General features: G+C 40.3%; 4 protein-coding genes across 4 annotated transcripts in view; 3 read left to right on the top strand and 1 right to left on the bottom strand.

Moving 5' to 3' along the window:
* Window positions 1-5023, bottom strand: part of LOC118420087 — an 8779-nt gene extending 3756 nt beyond the window's left edge. Inside the window, exons 1-7 of the mRNA XM_035826791.1 lie at window positions 4802-5023; window positions 3763-3876; window positions 2791-2918; window positions 1813-2031; window positions 1011-1092; window positions 601-757; window positions 35-204 (exon numbers count right to left, since the gene is read on the bottom strand). Of these exons, the coding sequence (XP_035682684.1) occupies window positions 35-204; window positions 601-757; window positions 1011-1092; window positions 1813-2031; window positions 2791-2918; window positions 3763-3876; window positions 4802-4998 (1067 nt within the window). The 5' untranslated portion in view covers window positions 4999-5023. The remainder of the gene's footprint in view (window positions 1-34; window positions 205-600; window positions 758-1010; window positions 1093-1812; window positions 2032-2790; window positions 2919-3762; window positions 3877-4801) is intronic.
* Window positions 5024-5967: 944 nt separating this feature from the next.
* Window positions 5968-9946, top strand: LOC118420088 (lactadherin-like). The gene is made up of 6 exons (XM_035826792.1): window positions 5968-5989; window positions 6467-6789; window positions 7294-7441; window positions 8675-8759; window positions 9100-9279; window positions 9715-9946. The coding sequence occupies exons 1-6, from the start codon at window positions 5968-5970 to the stop codon at window positions 9827-9829; spliced, it is 873 nt and encodes a 290-aa protein (XP_035682685.1). The 3' UTR covers window positions 9830-9946.
* Window positions 9947-11899: 1953 nt separating this feature from the next.
* Window positions 11900-15282, top strand: LOC118419035 (lactadherin-like). Its single transcript, XM_035825267.1, has 4 exons — window positions 11900-12212; window positions 12779-12923; window positions 13902-13997; window positions 14681-15282. Exons 1-4 carry the CDS (start codon window positions 12069-12071, stop codon window positions 14770-14772), a joined length of 477 nt encoding a protein of 158 aa, XP_035681160.1. The 5' UTR covers window positions 11900-12068; the 3' UTR covers window positions 14773-15282.
* Window positions 15283-17056: 1774 nt separating this feature from the next.
* Window positions 17057-23748, top strand: LOC118420089 (lactadherin-like). The gene is made up of 12 exons (XM_035826793.1): window positions 17057-17350; window positions 18122-18266; window positions 18445-18507; window positions 18772-18813; window positions 20909-20960; window positions 21116-21182; window positions 21437-21514; window positions 21609-21739; window positions 21863-21900; window positions 22330-22631; window positions 23000-23144; window positions 23627-23748. Exons 1-12 carry the CDS (start codon window positions 17057-17059, stop codon window positions 23746-23748), a joined length of 1479 nt encoding a protein of 492 aa, XP_035682686.1.
* Window positions 23749-24136: the final 388 nt, after the last annotated feature.

A 24136-nucleotide genomic window follows, 5' to 3' on the forward strand; every position in this document is an offset into this window, starting at 1 on the left:
CGTCAATCATGAGAGGTCAATATGTGCCATTCACCTGAGGGGAATGTGCGATGTGTAAGCCTGGATGGTTTCTATCAGCCTGTGCGCCATCTTGGCGTTCATCCCCACCTGCACCACCACTGCTACCCGGGCGGGTACGGTCGGGCTGCTGGGCCCGCAGGAGCTGTAGACTTTTCCCGGCGAGCCCGGAGTCTTGGCAGGCACCTGACGTATACATAAAAACAACGGAAGACACAGGTAAATACGATAATGACGTATCATATGTGATTTGGTGTGTAACATACAGGTTTGGAAATTCTTCATAACAAAAGTGAAGCACACTCATCGCCATCGGATTTTAGGAATATGTGTGATCTTTTTCAATAAAACTAGACTGACCATTCCCTTTTGGCTCGCGTCACGAAGCCCGAAATTTGCCCCGGTGAATGCGAGTATACCTTTATGAAGGCGTCCTTCGCCGGAAGTTCGCCGGGTCCAAAGTTGATTTTAACTACGAGTTCAAGCAATCCAAGGGCCTGCCAGTGCCCAAAAATAGCCCAGTCCCGTAAACTACCCGGAGAGGCCCCTTTGCCAAATGGGACCATAGCATGATGATGTTACCTGTGATTTGTGCAGTGTGTCCATATCTCCGTACTTCTGTAACTCTGCCGCCCAGCTGACCTGGTTTATCTTGTTCTTCTTCAGATCATCCATCAATTTGCGCTTCTGCTCTTTAGTCCAGCCAGTTGGTTGGCCTGGGTGAAATTCTCCGTAAAACCTTGCGGTAAAATAAACAAACAAGATTTGAAGAAGGCTTCTGTCCGATCCGATGACTATGGTTGTCTACTTGGCCTTTTAAAATGTGTCTTTGAAAATAGTCATACAGAATCAATGGGAGAAAGCACATGTCATAAATAAGTTATAGTCACCTCTTTGTATTCTATCACCAAGTGCTCATATCCTCCGAACAGGTTTCTTGTCGAGTGAACTTAACTGTAAACTTAAAACAACAGCATTGGCAGGATACTTACTTATCAATCCAGCGAAAGGTATTGTCTTGCAGCATTTTCTTCAGTATGGTATATTCTGCTCCCTCCACGTCCAGCTTCAAAACTACAAGGAAGATTCTTCGTATTATCCGTGATCTGACAACTCAATAAAAAATATAGCAGAAGGTAGAGGTAGTCCCATATCCTTTGTAAGGACAGTGGGTCTAGGGCACTGTACTGGGAGGCAGGGCCCAACCCTCTCCTTTCACCGTTTTTACCACCCCAACTAAAGTCAGGTACACAATTTGTGGGGTTAGGAAGTCGTGTAAAGTGTCCTCCTCAAGGGCACAAGATCGGTAGTAGCAAGGATTTTATATTATGAGACATGACGTTACATACTACTCTTTGGTAGTAGCATGGCATGATTCGAACTAAGCACCCCTGGGTTCTGGAGCAAACATCTTGTCGTTATACCACACAACCCCACAGTAACAGATAGAAAAAGGCCTATAGCTCATTAATTATTAATTCACACACTAAAAACACTGACTTCCGTACGGTCAGCTACAAGCTGCAAAGAAGAGTTCGTAGATCCCATACAGTCATGAATTATTTCAATCATGCAGATAACATCCAAATTTAAATAATTTATGTATTGCTATGTATACCTAACTTACACATGTCATAATGTTGATATCCTTATCACTTAACACTTAGGTGAATTACTGCACGCATTGTATGGTTTTACTTACTAGTACATAATTAGTGTCTGTCAATGTTCCATCTGACCTTGATTACATATCTAGTAAAGTCAATCACATACAAAAAGTAAATAATAAGGTACTTATGTGGTCGTTTGTTGCAAAGTTCTGCTGTATCCATTGTGATAAGTCCACTGTTGGCACAGTCTTGCGGTGGGATAGCTTCCTTCTTCCTCCAGAAACAGTGTCGATCTTCTCCTTTTTGTCCACGTACAGCGTCCCCCCTCCCCACTGCATGTCTATATTGTTGTTCTTTCCTTTGTCAGGAGCCCAGGCAGACTCCGAAAATGCCGTCATGTTACCTTGTACGTAGGGTAAATGGAAATGACACGATGACTTCTTATACATGCACCAGTTTGTAGCTTCCGACTCCTCAAGTATGTAATTGTTCACATTGCACTGCAGCAGGTGTCGCTGCTTAGAGATGCGGTCCCAAACATATAGCAAACACATATATACTTACATATATATATAGAGAGAGAGAGTATTGTTACATGACAACATATATGTACACGATCCACTCCTAGATAAATAAATATAAATATAAATATAAATATAAATATAAATATAAATATAAATATAAATATAAATATAAATATAAATATAAATATAAATATAAATATAAATATAAATATAAATATAAATATAAATATAAATATAAATATAAATATAAATATAAATATAAATATAAATATAAATATAAATATAGATATAAATATAAATATGAATATGAATATGGATATGGATATAGATATAGATATAGATATAAATATAAATATAAATATAAATATAAATATAAATATAAATATAAATATAAATATGAATATAGTGTCAAGATGGACTAAGTCTTCTAATCTTTTCTTGCGACGCCTTGGGCGGCGGAGCCGTAAGTATATCTCTGCGATTGAGATGCCAAACATTCCAAAATTCCACACCCGCATTCCGTAGGTAGTTCTTTCTTTTATTAGCAATTCGTTGTTCCGTCTTCTTAAAACCCTCAATGAAATCATATGTCAGATTCATAACTTGTAAGAAACAGTGAAGTGTTGAAATATATTTACCATCATTGTCCGAGACAGCCGTTGGGCAGTGCAACACGTGGTCCGAATATGGTGCGAAATATGGCGCCAGCCTTTCGTCCAGTTCAAAGGAGTGAATGATATATTCCTGGCCTTTAGGGTACGTGTCTCTGCGTGGGAAGATAGCAGGGTACTTTGTTCGAGGGCTTTGTTAACATGGTTTTGGCTAGAATGTGGACTGTAGTAACGTGAAAAGCCCATTGCTGTCGCACGCTCCAGTGCTTGGTAACATCACACATGCCCAGAACATCTCAACCCACATCATGCAAGGGATTAGATCAAAGGTAGAGGGAGGCCATGCAGGAGATGCGGAGACGGCGTTAATGAATGAATGAATTAATTAACTCAATTACACGACAGTCGTAAAGTTATGGCCACAACTACTGAACAAGAGATAGAACAACAAAATGTCATCAATAAGATTAAATGAGTTACAGCACAGTCATGTATCAGTGGTCTGGTGTTCACATTCTGAATGATGGAAGTTTACTTGCAAGTTCATGCCCGGAGGCTAATTGCAAGTACATGGTATAAAGTTATACATAGGAGACGACGTACAAGTAACAATGGACATTATTGTAAAAAACATGACCCAGAGATCATCCGTTCTAATCTCATTACTAGCTACCGACATTGCACCCTTGGGAAAGACATTTAAATTTCACACTTCAGTCATGATCAGGTGAAAATGAGTACGTAGCTTCGGGAAGGGACGTCCCTCGAATCGAACGTTAAAGGATTCTTAGGTAGGTCCCGATGCGCGAGACATCCCCCGAGCCCATAAAATAACCCATCACACTTATGGAAAAGAGTAGGGGTCCCGATGTGAGTGAATCAAATAAAACTATTCGGATGCACAGCTTGTACAGTTCAGTACAAACCTGGTGTATCAATTACGTCTATAGGTGATATGTTGGGTATGCCAGAATACATACAAACAAACAAACAAACTACCTGAATAACTGAACACTTGAGGCGACATTTGCTCCGCAGTCGAGGAAGAATTTCCGTTGGCTCTTGGTTTTTTTCTTGAAAGTCTTCACCATCGGGACATGGCCGGCTTCAAATCTGACAGAAGAGAACAAATTTGACAGACGTTTATTCTTTGGAGGATGGGATGCTTACCGATTCAAATTTCACGAGAAAAGGTATAAATCATTGACTGTTATCATAAGGAAGAGAGTTTAATCCTTATACTTCAACATATCAAACATGAACCCTGTGTCATGCTATTTTGCGTTGCTGATCTTTAAGTTTATTGATGCGAATTTAATATTAATACTATTGACATCGACCATTATGTACCCTGTTTGCTTTCGCCGTAGCAACCTTTCTCACCCCGGCCGTGAGCGGAAGTACGAAATGATACCCAGTTCCTAACTCTGGGTTTACAAGATGGCGATAAACTGCACAATGTCACTAGTAACATATTTCCTCGCTAGTTTTGCGCATAGAACAGCTATTGTTGTATCATAAGAAACTAAAACTGTATGAGATAACAAAATAGTGTATATTTGATAGAAATTGTCTCTTAGTTTGTTTTTTGTTTTCTCGAATTTGCTTTAACCAGGCCATATTAATTTTCTCTTTGTAGCGATTTTGTCCTAACCATGGCCAGGCCATATTTGTTGTTTACTCTGGGTTTACAAGATGGCGATAAACTGCACAGCGTTAACATATTTCCTCGTTAGTTTTGGGTCTAGAACTATTATTGCTGCTTCATAAGAAATTGAAAAGTAAAATAAAAGTGACTATTTACTCAGAAATTGTAATATTTCTTACTTTTTGTCGAATTTGCGCCAACCAGGCCATGTCTGCTCTTCGATACCAGGCCATATTTGCTCTTTATTCAGGTTTCAAAAATGGCGATATTATCAGCACAACGTTGATCTTCTTCGCTAGTTTTTTCAGCTAGAACTACTATTGCTGCTTCATAAAAAATTGAAAAGTAAAAGAATAATGACTATTACTTAGAAATTGAAGTGTTTCTTACTTTGTAACGAATTTGCGACTCTGGCACTTGCCCAACTGAGACCGTAGATCGTTGCAGGAACAGTTTCCCACCACTCTCAGCTGCACAGGGCATCTCGGCACCAAGACAGGGGAGCCATTTCCGATAAGTTGGGAAATGAGTAGTCCGGATAAGAACGACAGCAAGGCGGTGATCGCACGCTTGCCGCTGGGTCCCATGATTTCAACCCTTGATATATGCCAAGCGTCGTAAAACGCGACATCTAACCGCGCGGATGGTGCTGGCACAAAGTAGTGCAAAATAAATCCCTTCAAAATGTTGCGGAGAGTGTCGACCAAGCGCTACGGGTAGGGACGTATAAATTCGATTGATCACAGGTTAAGATTTGAAAGGAAATTTTACCACTTTTCCCAACATTCTAGTGATCTGGACTGTTTAACTTAAGACATGTGTTGCTGCGCCAGATTTATAAGTAACGTTACAATTTCGGGTGAAGAGGCTATGCAAAACATGATGTTGTTGCTTGCACACACACACTTATACGCACAGGTAGGTCAACAACAGAAGTAAGTGCAAAAGCAGACTTTTTGTTTTACTTTGAGTGTTCCCTGCTGCATTTATAGGCATCCCAGAGTCAAACGTTCGCTGTGTGTGTGAAGAAAAATCCCGAAATACTATACTCTGTTTCTGTCGGAGCGGACGCTCAGCTCTAAACGACATACAGTAGTTTACTACCGAGGTCAACGCCAGGGGCAGGGGTCATATATCTTTCACACCCATTTAATTGTCCGTCTGTTTCTGGCTGTTAAATATCAGCAATGTGTTACAAAGGAAAGATTTGTTGGGTTCTTTTTACCAGTAGTTTGCAGCATTTGGAGGGCTGGTCCCTTTGTAGCCTGAATTTATAATTACACAATCTAATTAATCCTAAGGCTTGTCCCTTTTAATGCTCTAGCTGAACAGACGATGACGTCAGCAACACGAACACAGTGACTGTTTCTACATTACGTCATCCTGTTTCGCATAGTTAGGCTGATGTGTAATCTGATCCCTGAACTCTAACCTTTCACAACTATTTCCTGATTCAAGTTGAACTTCCTGTTTTCTTGGTGATTTAGTGTTAGTGGCGAAGTGCTACAATGTCCTTTAATAAAACTCTGATACTCCTTCTCCTCGCGGCTATTTTGATGTCGACTTCTGCCGACGAAGGTGAGTTTTTGTAAAAGTCTTCCTTTTAAAGTTAAGTCGTGGTTGAAATTGTTAACATTACTTGGACGGCCTGAGAAATCTAACCAAACATTTCCGTCCCAAATGGCGGTGACTAAAGTATGCGGAAGTACTTGTAACACTATTACCTCCTCTTTTATCACTATGGGATGTACGGAGTTTCGAAACTTTGACTATCGATCCCGAAACAAAATGTCTTCATCTGAAATGAAGACTAAGAACAGAGACAGATTTCCTACATTTTTGAAAGGTAAAAAAAAGTAAAGAAGTCAAACCCAAACATTTAGAAATAGTCAACACAAGGAATCGAGTAGCCCCTTTTTACAATAATGTTTATCACTGTCCATTGTCACATGTATGCCTCCTATGCTTACACCATCTACTTGCAATTAGCCTCCGGGCATGAACTTACAAATAAACTTTTCACTGTATGAAACATTGTTATGTTTCCCTATTCAGCATGTACTTCCCCTCTTGGCATGGAGTCAAAAACCATCCGTGACGACCAAATCACGGGGTCCTCTACATACTGCGGGACTACAGGCTGCTGGGGTCCAAAACTAGGAAGACTACACCACAAGTACGCGTGGTACCCACGGGACTACGGCAACCCAGGGCGAAAGCAATGGTTCCAGGTGGACTTACGGAAGAGGAAGCGAATCACTGGCGTTCAAACTCAAGGTCATAAGTACACCTACAGCTACTACGTCACGTCGTTTCAGGTACAGTTTTCGGACAACGGAACAACTTGGACGACTTTCGCTACGACTGATGAAGAGATGGTAGGCATGGAACACCCGGTACCCGTAGTGTGTGCTATACAATCTATCGCTATCAGGGGCTATAATTGGTCTACTAAAGTGTCAGTTTAAATAGTCGGGCGGGCTGTTTAGTCAATCCGATAGGATCACCCACAGTTCTATATGCTAGTTAGATAAAATCCTCGATTTTTAAGTAATTATAGCAAAAGTATCATTTGCGTGATAGGCATTCATATTATGTGCGTAAGGACGGATCGGCCAAATGCTAGTGGCTGTAAGTTTTCAGATCTTTCCAAGCTGCATTTTGTGTATCCAAGTTGCTGAATAGTATGTAATACTATCCTTATCCCCTTACTTTGCTCCTGGTGGGTTTATCTAGGGGAAACGTTATGTATATGTAGATGAAGTTCGTAGGGCTAAGCATAACAAGGGCAATGTTTTCTCGATTCACTCTTTTAGTTTTAGTGCATGAAGGCTTCTGTTTCTTCACAAATATGGCATACATCTGCACCCATTCCCTCCGAGGTGATTGAAGGTAACCGAGGCGCTGAAACTGTAAAGGAGAACGTGTTCGTCCCTGCCATACAAGCCCGGTTCCTCCGAGTGGTTCCCTGGACCTGGTACCAAAATGGCGCGGCTCTCAGGCTGGAACTCCTGGGGTGTGACGTCATAGGTGTGTTGCATCTTGGGAAGACTCTTTTATAGTCGTCGTGTGTTTCTGAATAAATTCATTTGACAACGTGATCATAATTTGATATTTATAGGAAACCAAACATTTTCACATCACCATTTCATTATGTGTGTTTCTCCCATTTTGGCAAACTGAATGACCGAATAAGTGACATTATAGTAGCTCGAAGAAACGATTTGTATGGATTATTTTTGTTTCCTGGCATTTTTAAAGAATATGATTTAGAAAGGTAACTGAGTAGTAATATCTATTTTGGCTTTGGTGTACAACAGAGACAACCACATCACCTTCAACAACGCCACCCCCTGAACAGACGACACCTCACACAACATCAGGTACTCACCCTTTATCAGTGATGACATCTACCAAAGTACCTCACAGCGCCTCAGAAACTGTCCCAGGTAAAGGACAAGGAAGTGACAGAACTCATGAGATTCATGACTTATGTGAAATTATGGGGCAGGGGGCAATTTCATGCATGTATCTGAGGCAGTTGAAGCTTTACAGAAAAGTAGGAATGTTTCAAATCAAACCCTTGCCAATATAGTACATTGTTCCTTTGTTGTGATCTCCAATCATAAGATATGTTATACAAGCCTCACAATAGAAGAGTCAGTTGAACGAGAACTTTAAGAAAACCTGGTGATGGGGCTTTACTTAATTCATTTTTGACGAAGAAAATAACCATTCATTTTTCTTACAGTAAACATTTTCAACAGTAATGTAACACCCCCATGTCCCATTGCCATCCCTTTCTTTGCCTTCCCCATTTCACATGTATGATTGCTGAACATTGAAGAGTTATGTAATTATCTTATAGATATTGTGAGGAATCTATATATGTTACATGTGCACCTACGAAAACATCCATTGAAAAATTTTGTTTCAATTTTGGACCAGATGATCAGAAGGAGGTCAATTGCCCTGCCCACTCTCACAGCCTCTTTATGAAAATAATAATTGGTATTTACACTACAGTGACAAAGTCGTCTGGAGGAACCCGATGAATGACTGAACTGAACACTTTACACATGATGATATAGCATGAATCTTACGTCTTCGCTCGGATTATGCACTGTAGAAATCCGGAGTTTCTTCATAATTTTTCTCCTGTTCATGTTGACTTGGCGACAACTACAGTAAATAAGTATACCAGTAGAAGACATCCATGTCAATACGATGTGATCATCAAATGTTCTTTCTACCTTTTTTTAGGTGTCATAATCGCGATAGCCATCGGCGGTGTGGTAGTAGTGGTGGCGGCGACAGCTGTGACCATTGGGTTTGTGGTAAGGAGAAGGTAAGCTCGATAGAGAATACATAATTGACATTGACATAAACATCATCAACAAACATGCAAACATGCAATTACCTTGACGTAAGGTGGACGCAGTCTTCCCCTACGTCTGCGGTTAGAAAACCCCTGACGGAATACTTGATAAACCAATTTGCTGGTCTCAGTACACTATCCAACCAAACCAGTCTGAGAGGCCTCAAATTTCGGTTATTTTTCGCTCGAAGTTTAACTCTGATCTCATCCTTTTGTATCACATCCTATTTCTGAAAATGAAAACTTTAGAATATACAAGGTCATTGATAAACTAGAACTTTGCTTCATCCTCCTTTCTCTATTTTCCCAGGCGATCAACCTCAAGATCTCATGCAGATCTTTCATCAACCGCTAGAGGGCACATGTTTGTAAACACCGAGTACAGTTCGGTTCAGGCTGTACCGTCCTCTGAGAGGCACCGTGATCGTGACACGTCTGCCAACAGAGACAGAGAAGGCTTCGTGGATAACGATCTGTACATGAAAGCAAGGTCAGCATAGAGTTTTGTGTCTTGGTGAAATTTTCAATCCACAAATCCAATGTATAGGCTACATTTTCTGTTGAGGCAAGGATGTTTTATCAAGAAAGCTCTTCAGCTTATCAAAAGTTCCTACATAATGTTGACCTCTTGTGTCTCTAGTTTAAATTGCAGGCAAAATAATGCTTAAATAAAAAGCGACTTTTCACACAGACAGAAGCAGAAGTTTAGCTGCGACTGTTTTTGACGTGTTTTGGGCATTATTTTCTCTTTTTGTACAGAAAGTTTTCTTCTTGTCCGCCAGCCAAACGCATGGTGCTGGTCATGACTAGAAGAAAACGCCTAACCTCTGCTTGGATACTACAAAGACACAGACACAGACAACAAAGAGCCTGAATAAGAGGAATTCAAGGGATAACAGTCATATTTGTCATATTTTCTCCTCAGCGCGCCGACAGGACAACCCGGGACTACGCGGGCAATAACGGGAGGCAACGGCTCTGGGGAGGGAGACAATAAATTCATAGAAAATGTCATATATGAGACATCAGAAATGAACTGAACAGCACTAGAATGTGACAGTGAGTTAGGTACATACTGAGAACTTAAAGGTGCTATCAATACCTATGTCAAAACGGATATTAAGTTGTAACGCTAGTTTACATTTATCCAGGGAATGAACATATAGTTATCCGTTTTTTTTAAACGAGGTATTTAGCGATTTTAGGGATATCAAGTCGACAGACGGTGGTTTCAAATTACAATAATTTGAAAACATGACAATTTGAATATAACCGTCCATCGACTTGATATCACTTAATACCCCGCTGATAAAGGTGAACTAGTGTTACCGATTTGGAACGACAGACATACATTTTTGAGCGCACGGACTGTGATCAATTGTTCAAGGAAGAAAATTCAAAAGGACCTTGTGGAAGCAACGAGTTAATATTCCTTAACATTTATACTTTTAAAAAATTGTTTTACATGTACGTCTAGTAGTAAAGTTAAGATCCTGATCTAGCCAGATATGTAGCCGGAAAAATATAATCAGACTGGCGCTCTTCATTTACAAGTTACGATTTAATGACTACTTTAATGGCAACACTAACTGCAACTTACATTAGTACGAACAATAGATAAAGTGATAGATTACCGATGACTGAAGTTAATTACATGTCTATTCCACTGTGGCAAAGATTAAACAAATACGTGTAAGAGGTTTCAAAACAAATTTAAGAGATCATTTGTATAACGTTGAACATTGTTGTGAAAGAATATAATCTTTTGGCACTATTCCAATTCCAATAGTAACACTGGTTGTAAAACATTCCTCTCTCAATACGTTATCTTGGCCAATCGCATTCTCATGTGACGTCACCTACTTGTAGCAACAACGCCAACGCACACAGTAGCCAAGACCAGAACTTAAAACGCAGATCACAAATTTGTCCTAGCGCCCTTTCTGCGTATCTTGCGAACTTTGTAAGTCGTCATGTTCCAATTTCGGATGGTTGCATGGTTCTTTCTGTGCCTGTGTGTCGGCTGTTCACTTCATGAAGTAACATCGGAGACGAAAAATGGCGGTATGTGTGGTTAATTTTTACATTCATTCACATTTAAAACTGGGGCACTGACGCACCGCAGCAACAACACGGTTATACGTTACATATACATGTAGATATATCTGAGGGGATAGCTTTAGGAGAATCGAATAGTCAAAACAGTTGGACCATTTTTAAATCAAATTTAAATTTGAGCCCGGTGCTACCATCGTTTAAATCACTCAATGGTCACTATGTAAGACCAACATTAGGTTATAGTTTACATGAGTAGGAATTGGACAGCATCTTTTGTCCCTAAGTTTGAAACATTGCGATTGACTTGATAGGGGAAACGGGACTCATGACATGAGGACCATTGGAACTGTGGTTTTGTTTGGTTCTTATTGGTTCTGTTGACAGGAAGTTACAAAAGTTGGTTTACTCGCACTTACATCCTTCGCCTTCCTAGTGAAATGTTCCTGCTAAACGTAATAGATGACGTATTACAGGCTGTGGCGGGAATGACGTCATACCCGCGAGAGGGAACAATGCAAAAGGACATTCACCGACGCCAACTAAAATTTGTTCTTAACGATGATCTGCACAATGATTTGAAAAGTCGATTTTGCCTATTGTACGGGTACGCTTTTTAACATAGAAAGAAACTGGCATACTTTGCAATTGGACTCTTTGGAAATGTGTTTGAATGCTATTTCAACTTTCTAAATGTTTCACCTGTTGACGAAAGCTTTGGAAAAATCCACGATATTTCCAATGATATTTATAAATGTATAAGTAATGTTAAACATTTTACGATTGTTAACCATTATCTACAGTTATTTGGAGCATTTTTGAACTGGCGAGCTGGGAAGAAAGTAATTCACACATCCCGGCGTACAGGGAAATAGTAGCGCAGGCGTAATGTGTAGATTCTTTACTACAAAAGAGCCACCATGGTGTGTCCAGTAGTGAAATCGAAAACTATACAGAAGCAGACAGCATTTGCCAGTTTAACACCTAGGTTTATGGAGCAATAACACAAGTCTACAACGTTCATCCCAAACCAACACTTTTTCATTTCTAGTTTGTAATAGAAAACTTGGATTGGAAGACAGGACCATACATGACTTGGACATCACCTCTTCGTCTGTGGCCAACCTTGTCGGCGTGTGGTGGCCTTGGTTCGCACGGTTAAATGGAGACTTCGCCTGGCTACCGCATCTAGCTCTGACTACGGGATCATGGATACAGGTGGACATGAAAGAGCTGAAGACTGTTACTGGTGTGATAACCCAAGGGTATGATGGCCCACAGGACAAGTTCTGGATAACAAGTTACCGCATTCTTTACATGGACGCCAACTGGAGATGGGATATCATAAGAGACCAACATAACGTAACGGTATGTATAACTCCATCGATAATTGTCATGGGAAGATACGCAGGACTACATGTGCATAGGCTTGCTGGGACTTTAAATGGTGTACACCATTTCTCTGTTATATCATTTGTCTGACCCTTCCCTCTTCCCTCAAGCGGCCTGCAGGCTATTTGAGCTTATGAATAAACAAAGTTCAAACAAACAGGTGTTTCTATCTTACACTTGGGTATATTTCGTCACACAATTTGATTACAATTGAATTGGCGTTAAATGAAAACCCAGTACGACTGTTTTTAGCTAATATGGTATTATATGTATTTATTGACACGGCCTACTCGCCAGAGACAGCAGAAAGTCACTATATACCCTACGAGCTTCTCCCTAATTGCCTTTTCTAATGATATACGCAAACGAGGGCTAGTCCTTTTTTACAAGACAACATTGAATGAAGACAACTTACTACGGGACCGACACAAGCCTGGTAGACCTGGGATCCCTGATGCTTTGGAAAAGCTGTCAAGTTTGGTTCGGAAGTAAAGTAGAATTATGATATATCTTTTTCATTTTTGTGCACCTGCTCTTCACAGACTTTCCCCGGGAATACGGATGCAGCTATACAGAAGACGAACATGTTTGAGAGACCCATCGTCGCGCGGATGGTACAGCTCCACCCGGCGACTTGGCACGGACTCCCGGCTCTCAGGATGGAGCTCCTGGGATGTGACTTTAACGGTAAGAAACGGCCAACATCATGAATAACAAGAGAATAGAGGCTACAGATAGATTTGAATATAGGGTTAATGACTCGCCCTGAAGTGACTACGGTGCCACAATTCATGGTTGATTCCTATAACCACCAATTGAACGACAGAGGCCGCGTAGCGGTCGAGGCTGTTTACCTATGCCCGTATTTTGGACCAATGGGAACCTTGGAAAAAGTGGGTAGTATATGGGATATTAATGACCTGGGTTATGGAGGAAATGGAGCCTTCTGATTGGTCCACGCCACCCGGCTATATGATAATATATCTTCAATTGCAACAACTCCCACAACGCAAAAATAGGAAATATCAAAAAGACACCCATGATTAGCCCCTCTCGATTGAAACATGATATCAAAAATTACGCTAGCCCTAATTGTTATGGTAATTAGGATGTTAAGTTTTATGCTAAGCCTCCATTTTGTATTTTGTGTAATAGTTGCTACCATACATTGTACCGTGTACAATTGTCGTGCAATAATATAGTTCATTCATTCATTCATTGTTACAATGTCCAGGTCATTCGCTGGATGTTGAATGACTGCAAAGTTTGGAGGATTTTAACCATTGTTCAGTAATTTTGTTCAACATTGGAAATGTCTAGGTCATTCGCTTGATTTTGGATGACAATAACGTTTGGAGAATTCAAATATCAACCATTTCTCACTAGTATGGTTGAGTAAAGTTAAAAGTACGCCTAAAGCTTTTACAGGTTAAGTATTGAGTTCGTTCATGTTGAAATTAAGGCTTATGACCAGTACGTCTTTTTCGGTAAACGTATCTGAACAAAAATGTTAGAAGGCCCTATATTTGGTCCAGTATGGGAGAAACATAGTACATATTCGCCCTTGATAACCGATTTAAGGTGCACTTTCGCCCTTTTCTGAAGCACCTGTAGGATCAGCTGAGGTGACTTCTACGCCTTTACCTTTTTCCAACGCTCCCATAGGACCAGCTGACAGCAACAGTACGGCCTCGCAGTCTAACTCTGACATGAGGACAAGGCAGCCTACGTCATCAGCACAGGCTTTGATTTCCAAGAATGGTATGTCTAACTGTACAGAGCATAGACAGTTTAAAGAACTGTCCAGGTCTCCGTACCGAATACAGTACAACACAGGATCCGGACAGTACCGACACTGCAGTACAACACAACACAACACAACACAACACAGCACAATACAACAGAACACAACACAACACAACACAATTAAGTACGACACGCGCAGCAGCACAACACAACTTAACACACGCCACGATACAACAAATCCACACAACACAACATAACACAGCACCACAATACATCATAACAAACACTACACACATCACAACACAACGCAACACCACACAACATCACAACACAACACAACACACAACATCACAACACAATACAACACACAACATTATAAGAGTTATAACACAACATAGAAGGACAAAATAGGGTTGATGATATACCGTGTTGTACATTGTTTAATGGCAGAAAGATAATAGTTCGACAGGCGTTTTTCTGGGTGTAAAACAAAACGTATTTTATTTGCAGACTCAAAAACTATATTTATTGTTTCTTACTAACCGAGAAATCAAACTTTGGTCGATGCAGTAATGAACTGCAGTCATACATTTTAGTTTTGCCGTAGATGTAAGGTTGTACTAAGGTTGTACTGTCGAGAGAAAAGCACACATGACCTACAGTTCACCAAACACGTATTGTTTCTTATGTTTGAACAGGCGCCAGCGTTGGCGGTGCAGTAGCAGCTGGGATCGCTACTCTTATCACTAAGACCCTCTACGGTAGCCTCGCAACAATCTGGCATTGGTGATGAAGCCTACTGGTACAAAGCACCGCTTAGCGGAATTATGAGGAACTGCATCTTGCTATGTATCAAAGCTGGGTGTCTAATCTTGTCACCTAGCGTTGAACTGTAGCCTACAAATTACCATGATAGCTTATATACTTTTTGAACGTGAACTTCTCCTTTGAAGTTTTCATTTGCTCCTTATGCAATGATAGCCATGTATTTTTGTACAAATATCCGCATTTCTTTGCCAGTCACAACTGTATGTTTAACTAATGGTAGCTGGACTCTTTGCAATTGTTTTTCTCTTCTTTTTACATATTCACTTGTGCTTAGTAACGATGGAACACAATCAAGAAGATTGTCATACATTGCAGTTCTTGGTGAGGAATATCCATGAATAAACTGACCGGTCATTTTGAAACATTGTAAAGATGTAATCACAAATGGAAGCAATCTGAGGATAACTTGATTGAAGAAATTAGAAATATGAAATTTTCTGCTTAATAAAGGCAACTCCCTTTACTTCTGTACCCACCCTACTCTTGAGTGGTTTTTGAAATTTCTACAAGTGCAATCAGGGATATGCTATCTATGGCGTTTTGCATGATATTGTATATTTATAGGCATGTGTAATTTTCACCAAAATGAAGTTAAAACAAAAAAAGCTTGACTGTAGTCTGTGTATATTAGAACATTGGATAATAACAAAACCGGAAATCCTCCTACAGTATCATGGAAAGCCACTAGGAGGCCCATGATGGAACTTGTAGACACCCAATTAGCTGACACTTATTCACATATCAAATATCATAAAGATCCATCCTTAGGCTTAGCTCATCGAGTTGTACTGTTTACAAGCAAAGAAACAGACACAAAGAAACACGTTCACAGAAAGAAAACCTTTTAGCGAAAAAATTGCAATGGACCGTTTAAGCCGAACACCATAAGCCCCGCCCCTTTTCTATTCCGAACAACAAAAATTAACAACAGATTATTTTGACCACATTTTGGATGACCCCTAGTTCACCTCGCTTCGCGTACTGTACTTTTGAGTTTGGTGGACAAGATGGCGACTGTCGAAGTGACCATAAACCCTGCGTTCTGATTGGTCAAATATAATAGCCAAGTTCTAAAGTTCGACTGGAACGGTCCATTATAGAGTAAAGCGGTTTGTAAGTGAGGAACTAAAGTAAAGTTTTCCGACTAAGTTAATTCCACCAAGTCCTCTTTGCTCCACTGACCTAACTACATTGCCCACAAACCTACCAGGTAGTAAAAATATATACAAGTCAGGATGCCAGCTTTACAATTTTCTTTGAATGACGTCACGGCCTGGCCTGGCACCCGGAAGTCAAGATATTAAGATCAGTTGTGCATGCGGCTCGCAGGATTCGGTTATAGAAAAACAATGTTCTGAAGTTCCCGGTGGTGGGAGCAAAGCCAGCATGGCTATTTTTCGTGTGATACTCGGGTTCATCGTGTGTTTGTGTATCCTCAGCCTATTTCCTGTGGCGGAAAGTGACTGTACGTAGCAGACTTATTGGACTCTAGTTGTGATGCAAAATAGCAAACGTAGTCGTAGGTTGACGTTAATCGTGACTTAGAATTAGGAAATTTTTAATTTTCAGTACAATTTTCATACAATTTTTAAGGTTTTAAGTTCTTTCAGGTAGAACTTTAGATATCATTTTGTGTTTACGGTAACATGAGTTTTATATCGGACTGTAACAGATCATCTTAACTCGCCCACGTTACTTAGTCGTAGCGGTTCCTTGATATGGCAAAAAGAACCGTTATAAACAGATGCCATTCGGCCAACTCAGGTGACCTGAATACGACAGCAATTGCCCCATGTGTGGCCAAAAGACTGTAGGCTTGGTACCACTCATACTGGGAAGGACTCCTACTCTTTTTGTCGCATATATGGGATTTGCTCATTCAACTGCTGCTTTCTGCAGACTAGAATGTCATCAATAAAGTTGTATATTATTATACTACATGTTTGTATTATCTACAAACCTAATACTAGTTTATGTTTATTTCTAGGATATAGGAGAAGACTTTTACACAACCAATTAATACTCACTCGTAAAGTTGCTTACGTTTCGATTTCTCTCAGACATCTTCCTCAGAGCTTCTAACTGACGTTCTGCTTCTCGTCGCTATATGTAGCCGATGTAGGCGGCGCTTTTTGCGGCGAGAACACAGCCCCAAACGTGGCTAAGTATGTATCCCCCCTCGTCCCGTTTCATCACTGGGATTGACTGTCGGATGTTTATTTCTAGTTTGCTCTCTGAAGCTTGGAATGGAGAATGGGACTATAGAGGACGGAGACATCACAGCCTCGTCTTACTATCGCTACTGGCCACCTTGGGCTGCACGGCTGGACGGAGACAATGCCTGCTGGCGTCCTTCAGAATCCAATGGATCGTGGATACAGGTGGATTTAAAAGACAATAAGACAGTCAGCGGTGTGATCACCCAAGGTTACGACGGCTTCTTTGACTTCAATGACTATTGGATAACGGGATACGAAGTGTATTATCTGAGCACCAGTGGGAGTTTGGAAGCCGTCAAGGACCGGTACCTGTCAGGAAACGTAATTGTACGTCAAGTTATGTATATTCGTGATAGAATCATAGTATGAGTGATATATATCATATAACTGTCCGTCGCATGTAATCGTCTACACCAGAATTGTTCTCGATACTACTGATATGTAATAATCCTTGCATTGTAGGTATAGGACAGTTCATACGAAACTAGTGGTAGAAATTCCACCAAAGATTCACTGCTCAAAGTGTCATCCATACTACATAGAGCCCTTTAAAATAGTTTAGTTTCCTAATTTAGTTTCCTGGACGTGTTGTTGAGTAATAGAAGTTGCCGTACGTTGTATCTTATAAAATTGTTTTGCACTAAAGTTAGGTCAAGGCTATTCGGTAGTTTTTCCCTGTCAATAACACTTTTTACCTGACAGGATGTTGAATTCCTTTGATAGTCTTATGAATAACAGTCAACCCTATGACCCTAACCCTATCCCTAACACTATCCAAACCCTAAACCTAACCCTAACCCCAACCCTGTCCCTAACGCTATCCTAACCCTAAACCTAACCCTAACCCCAACCCCAACCCCAACCCTAACCCTGACCCTGGCCCTAACCCATTTCCTAACCCAATTTGGATGATGCTGTACAATGATGAAAAACTAAGACGTTATTGGATGGATGTTAAAAAGAATGCTAAAGAATAACCGTCCTATTTTGCACTAACAGACAGAAACATGCTGTCAATAGCCACCCCGACAAAGTTATTACTATTGATATTAAGCTTAGTATCTGTATTGATTCTAAATCTGTTTTTGTCAGACTTTTTCTGGAAACACAGATCTCAATGGGCACAAGACCAACATGTTTGAAGAGCCCATTGTTACACAAGTGATCAGACTGTACCCGACAAGTTGGCAGAGAGGGCCCGGTCTTCGGATGGAGCTCTTGGGTTGTGACTTTATCGGTGAGAAAATATGTTATTCTTAACATTTGTGACGGGTTTTCATTTGTTGTTGAGTAAGATACACAGACAGACACACAGACAGACAGACACACAGTCACATATTTTTTTTCAAAACTATATCTCCATTTTTCAGAGATTACAGATCGATGAAAATACTGACAAATGTTCTTTCTCTCAGCATCTACTGCTCAGTCAACAACTGCCATTAGGACGACACCTAACGTAGCTGCATCAGTAACAGGTACGATTCAAGTTTGGTTCAAGTATGGTTCAATTAACTTAATTCTAATATTTTGCATCCTAAATCGTATTGTAGAGCAAATTGACCTTAAAAAAATAAGTGATGGTTATTAACTCCCATCGTTAGGTATGTTCGAACATAGACTTGGTGTCATCATATTAACTACCGGGGCTACCATACTCGCTCCCAAAGAAAATCTCTGACTTTTGGGCCAAGCCGTTACATCATTGCTACAGAATCTATTTGACACATGTCTTTCTACAGATTTCGAGGCGCAAAATGATCCGAGGGGCTCACTTAGCGTGGGTGAGTACAAAGTAACACGATACAAGTAGGTAAGGCAACATGCATGGTTTACTGTAATGGAAACAATTTACTGCCCTAATTAACAATTATGCTATCATTTTCAACACACGATAGTCTTAAATATCTATCGCAAAACACCCTGGCAAAGATCACATCACTATCTCTACATATATGTAGGAGCCATAGTGGGAATAACTGCTGGTGTAGCAGTGGTACTCATCGTGATAATGGTGTTCGTGATTATCTTCATCAGGAAAAGGTATGTGTTTCCAAAGTTCGTACATGCATAGTCACTTCCATTATCCGATAGAAGTAGTTACTATTGCTATATGATGCTGTAGATGGAGTGACGGTTTGTTTTTCTATATAGATGAGTGAATGATACCTTCTTATGTCTTAGATATTTCTCAATTTTGAGATTATCAGACACGAAAATGTCTTCATTCTCATATGATACTATCAAGCAACAATGGTGGTTGGAACGTTCTATTATCTAATTTAGAAGAAGAAAAAATATGAAAATCTTGAAAGTATAGATAAAGTAATTGCATGCAATTTGAAATCATATTACGACCATAGTTGCGAATGAGTGACTTAAAATTGTTTCTTTTTATTACAGACAAACACCTCACAACATCATGATTACGACATTTCTACAATACCAGGGGAATCCGGTAGGGGCGTGGTAGACAGCGTCATCTTCGAAAGTTCAACATGATGTATATGATCAGCAATTATCTTTGGACTGTTCCGTTGGGAAGGGTTGTATGTGCCTCCTCCCAAACTTTTTATCCTCTATCTTAAGCTTACTGGTCAATCAATTTAGATTTGTTTGGCGTGTACCAATTATCATAATCGCAACATGGCGCAGAAGCAACCAATACCTGACTTATCATGATTCTATGTTAGAATTTTGTGTTATATTTTGTACACTTTACATTCCATTAGAAAAACGTTGCCATGTGCCATTTTCTGATGATCGAAAGCAGTGTGTATGGATAAGTATAGCTATTCTCACGCATTCTTAGATGGTATTGGTGTCCATGACCAGATAGTGACTGAAGGAAGGGAGAATGAAAGGAAAGAAAATGAAAGAATGTATGACGAAATGTAAGACAAAATAGTGTTATTGAGTGATGTATTTTATGACATCGACGTCGTGCTTTGATTAAAGTTTACTACGATTCTGAAAAACAGATGATGAATATATTGCCTTGACTTCGGTTGAACGCTGGGTGCTTTATTATTTGTAGTTTTCTAAATGCTGGATTGGCACTTAAAAAATAAAGGCAAAAAATAGAGACAAACAGAGTCAATAATTTGTGTTATGAAGTCATGGTTTGGTTTACTTTATGGATGTTGATTCTTGTGATGTCTGGAAACGGAAAATGAATTATAGTTCTCCGTTGCAGTTCTCTATAGTTTGACCTTGCGCCACCTAACTATTGCCCACAGCACTACAAGCTGGCAGTGTGATTAGTATGTAGAGATCACTATATACGATATAAGCTTTACAAGTTTCTTTTAATGAAAACCGGTACCATTTGCTTGCTTCCTCAGAGACAAAGTTGCTTTGGGGACATAGTTTGACCCCACCAACATCGACTAAGGCAACTCCCCCGGAAGTTAAGAACAGGCCTGCATCCGGCTGATCGTAGGGTTCGGTTAGCTTTTGTGAAGCTTCCGATGGTTGCAAACCCACCATGGGTATGTTACACGTGATATTGAGATTCCTTGTGTATTTGTGTATCCCAACCTTCTTCCAGTGGGGAAAAGTGACGGTACGTGGCAGATTCTTTTTTTTATTACGAACACAGTAGCCTTGTACATGTGAGGGTAGCAGGTAGTAGACGTACGTTGAAGTTATGGTGACTGAAAATTACGAAAACTGCATTTTCAACATTCCTAACGTATCTTTAGTAACCTTTGAGCTAGAACTTTAGATTTCAGCTTATCTCTACGGCATCATGAGTCTTACCGGACTATACTGGGCGCAGATCACAAAACATTTCAGCTCGCTCACAAGACTCTCCTGTAGTGGTTTCTTGATGTTGCAGGAAATGTGTTAATAATATATTTTGCATTAATTTCCCAGATACTGTGGACTGTTCTACTGACTTCAGACGCTTCAACGACGCCACCTTCACGTAAGACAATGTTCAACTTGGGAATTGTTAGACTTACTCAAAAAAGATTGCCGTCTTACAACTTTTCCATATTTTGAACATTTACCTTAACTTTGTATATGTCTACTAGACTAGTCCTGTTGGATTCATACTGTATATATGTTTCCATTTTACAGCGTCACTTGTCCTGCTGGCTGTACTTCGGCATTCAAACTAGTCTGGGGGACTGGAGCCTACACAGGTGTGAGTATTGTTCGATGTCTGAACATCAGGGAACACTATACATACAATTGTCACGTTCTTTGTATAACTGTAAGTGAAACACAAGTGGCGAATAGTACAGTCTCCTGACTCCCGGGATTCGAACCCAGGCCGCCAGGCGAAGAACCCAACACACTTCTCGCTAGACAAAAAGGTCAGGACCCGTTGGGCTGGTCAGATTTTGGCACTTGAACCCTACTGCTACACTAGTCCCCCTTTTCTTATTTTTTTTTCAGATTCGTTCCCGAATCTCTCCACTGAAATACAAGTACCGTGTCCTGCAGCTCACTAAAGGGTTTGGACATTTTAGTCTGGTCAGTTGTAATTGGTGTCGCTTGAACCCCACTGCCAAGTGTGAATGGCACATGAAAAGTGGATTCTGAAATAGATGGGTTTTTTCTTTGACAGGACTCGGGTATCTGCCGTGCTGCTATCCATGACGGGAGAATCACGGATGGCGGGGGACAGGTGACTGTGTACAGGTGGCCTGGACAGGACTCGTACCAGGGTTCCACACAGAACGGCATTCGCACGATTAGGTACGTGAAACAGAGGGACTTACAACTTATGCGATGGATACACATTTTTATTAGGATTCGATGCATGTTTATCAGTCATAACATAACGCCATCTATTACTAATCAAACTGTGTCCTTTTTCAGTTCCGGAAGATGGCCTGTTTCCTTCGCTTTCACTAGAGGTAACATTTACATTTTCCCTTTTAGGGAGAACATATTGTTTTTGCTGGTGTGTTCTTTTTCTTCTGTCATTAACCAATGAGAGCTTAGCTTAGATATTTGCTGTTTATGTCAATGAGAGCATTTTTTTCTCGCACACAATACTATTGTATATTATGTTCATCTTAGTGACCAGGTCCAAAAAATAAGCAGATGTATATCGATTTATCGATATATCGTACAGTATTGTGTACGAGTAGCTTGACAAGGGAAGAACATTATGCATTTTTTGCGAAAATTTTGCCTTTCTATTTCTATGTGTACCTGCACGCTGTGCCTTTGGACTACAGAATGTAGATAGAACAAATCATGGCAAACTATGTTTTCGACTTCACCTCATCGACGTAGACAGTTAGAACTCTTTGTTTATCTCTAAATCTACTTATCTCTAGTATGCCGTGACGCACTTGGAATGGAGAATGGAACTATAGAGGACGATGACATCACAGCCTCGTCTCACCAAAATTCACGGCCACCTTGGGCTGCACGACTAAACGGAAACGGGGCCTGGTTTCCATTATTTTCTCGTTCATCGTGGATACAGGTGGATTTAAAACAACGGAAGACAGTCAGCGGTGTGATCACTCAAGGTTTCGCCGGGAGCCCTCAATCTTGGGTAACACAATACCAGGTGTGGTATGTAAACAACGATGGGAAGTGGGCAGTCGTCAGGTCACGGCGAGGATCTATAATGGTACGTTTATCTACCTTGCATCGTATAATCGTACTGTACGTGTATCATCACAATCTCATGTTTTCCTTTTACAAAATGCGCTGTGTTGAGATTCTGATACGGTTATGTTACATCCATAGGAAAATTTTTCCCTCAATCAATGTTACAGCCACAGCTTAAGTTGCTCTAGTCGTGGTAAGAACCGTACTAGGTAGCAACACGTTAAAGATAGCATATATACGTATACAAGTTGTCTAGGAGCAACTAGACAGGAGGTGGGCATTGGTATTATTTTGTATAATCATAGCAAGGACACTCAAGTTCAATATTTTCATTCAGCAAAGGATCAAAGGTTGACATCGATTTGTGACTTTTTTGTTCAATTTCAGAGTTTTTCTGGAAATACAGATCCAAATGGTCAAAAGACCAACACCTTTGACAGGCCCATTGTTGCACAGAAAATCCAAGTGTACCCGACGCGTTGGCGGACACAGATAGGTCTCCGGGTGGAGCTGTTAGGCTGTGACTTAATCGGTGAGAAAATACGTACATCATGACAGTTGGGACAAGTTTCGTTATTGTTGACTTTTTGTGTTTGTAGTAATCATAGAACAATGTTACTCTTTCTTCCGACACAAAAGTTTACACAGATCAAATTTTCATCGCGACCATTGTCGCCTTCTTCAGCATCAATACAGAACGTAACCTCGCGAGACATGATCATACAGACACGTGGTCTTATCAACACGTGATCTTGATAATCGTGACGTCAGCAATTGGTCAAACGCACCAGAAAATTTATAATGCCCATCGTCTCTTTTCAGCTGGTTTAAGTTGTAGCCTTATAAATATCAACATTATCGATTTCTCTTTCAGGATCTACTACTCAATCAACAACTGTCATAAGGACAGCAGCCATTACCCCAGCCACAACGGTCATTAAGACGACATCTTTTACTCACCCAGCAACTCTCATAAGGACTACATCTACTTTTCAGCCAACAAATGTCATTAAGACATCTACCACTCTGTCAACAACTGTCATAAGGACGACTTCTGCTTCACGACGTACAGCACCAAATACATCCTCTCAAACCGTGGGGTCCTTCTCATCTGTAACATCATCAACAATAGGTGATATTTGTTTGGCTACGGTAACTTTAGTCACAATGTGTCTAAAATGATATCGCAGAGCAAAAATGCCATGAACATACATGTACTGCTTTAACAAGAAGTTACGTACCTGTCTTGTCAATGTGGTGCAGACTACATTGTACTTTTCTTTAGGGTCATCTGAAGGGGACTACAAACATCCAAGGAACTCACTTGGTGTGGGTAAGTGCAAAACAACATAATACATTTAGACTCAGTAACTATATGCTACAAATACGTTGAACAAGTTATCGGCAGGGTATCTTGCATGGTTTGCTGTAACAGTAGAAATTGACCGCTCTACATAACAATTACTAGTATTAATACATTTCCCTATCATTATCTGATATCTGAGACATAACATACAAAGATCA

Source organism: Branchiostoma floridae, chromosome 7 (assembly GCF_000003815.2).
Source record: "Branchiostoma floridae strain S238N-H82 chromosome 7, Bfl_VNyyK, whole genome shotgun sequence".
Classification (NCBI taxonomy): Eukaryota; Metazoa; Chordata; class Leptocardii; order Amphioxiformes; family Branchiostomatidae; genus Branchiostoma; species Branchiostoma floridae.

Excerpts from the sequence above, each read along its gene's own strand:
- LOC118420088 (XM_035826792.1), top strand. The coding sequence starts at position 5,968 with ATGTCGACTTCTGCCGACGAAG. Across the intron at positions 6,790-7,293 it reads CTACGACTGATGAAGAGATG|GTGATTGAAGGTAACCGAGG; the intron begins GTAGGCATGGAA and ends ATTCCCTCCGAG. Across the intron at positions 7,442-8,674 it reads CCTGGGGTGTGACGTCATAG|GTGTCATAATCGCGATAGCC; the intron begins GTGTGTTGCATC and ends ACCTTTTTTTAG.
- LOC118419035 (XM_035825267.1), top strand. The coding sequence starts at position 12,069 with ATGAAAGAGCTGAAGACTGTTACTGGTGTGATAACCCAAGGGTATGAT. Across the intron at positions 12,213-12,778 it reads GAGACCAACATAACGTAACG|ACTTTCCCCGGGAATACGGA; the intron begins GTATGTATAACT and ends TGCTCTTCACAG. Across the intron at positions 12,924-13,901 it reads CCTGGGATGTGACTTTAACG|GACCAGCTGACAGCAACAGT; the intron begins GTAAGAAACGGC and ends ACGCTCCCATAG.
- LOC118420089 (XM_035826793.1), top strand. The coding sequence starts at position 17,057 with ATGGAGAATGGGACTATAGAGGACGGAGACATCACAGCCTCGTCTTAC. Across the intron at positions 21,740-21,862 it reads AACGGCATTCGCACGATTAG|TTCCGGAAGATGGCCTGTTT; the intron begins GTACGTGAAACA and ends GTCCTTTTTCAG. Across the intron at positions 22,632-22,999 it reads CACGGCGAGGATCTATAATG|AGTTTTTCTGGAAATACAGA; the intron begins GTACGTTTATCT and ends GTTCAATTTCAG.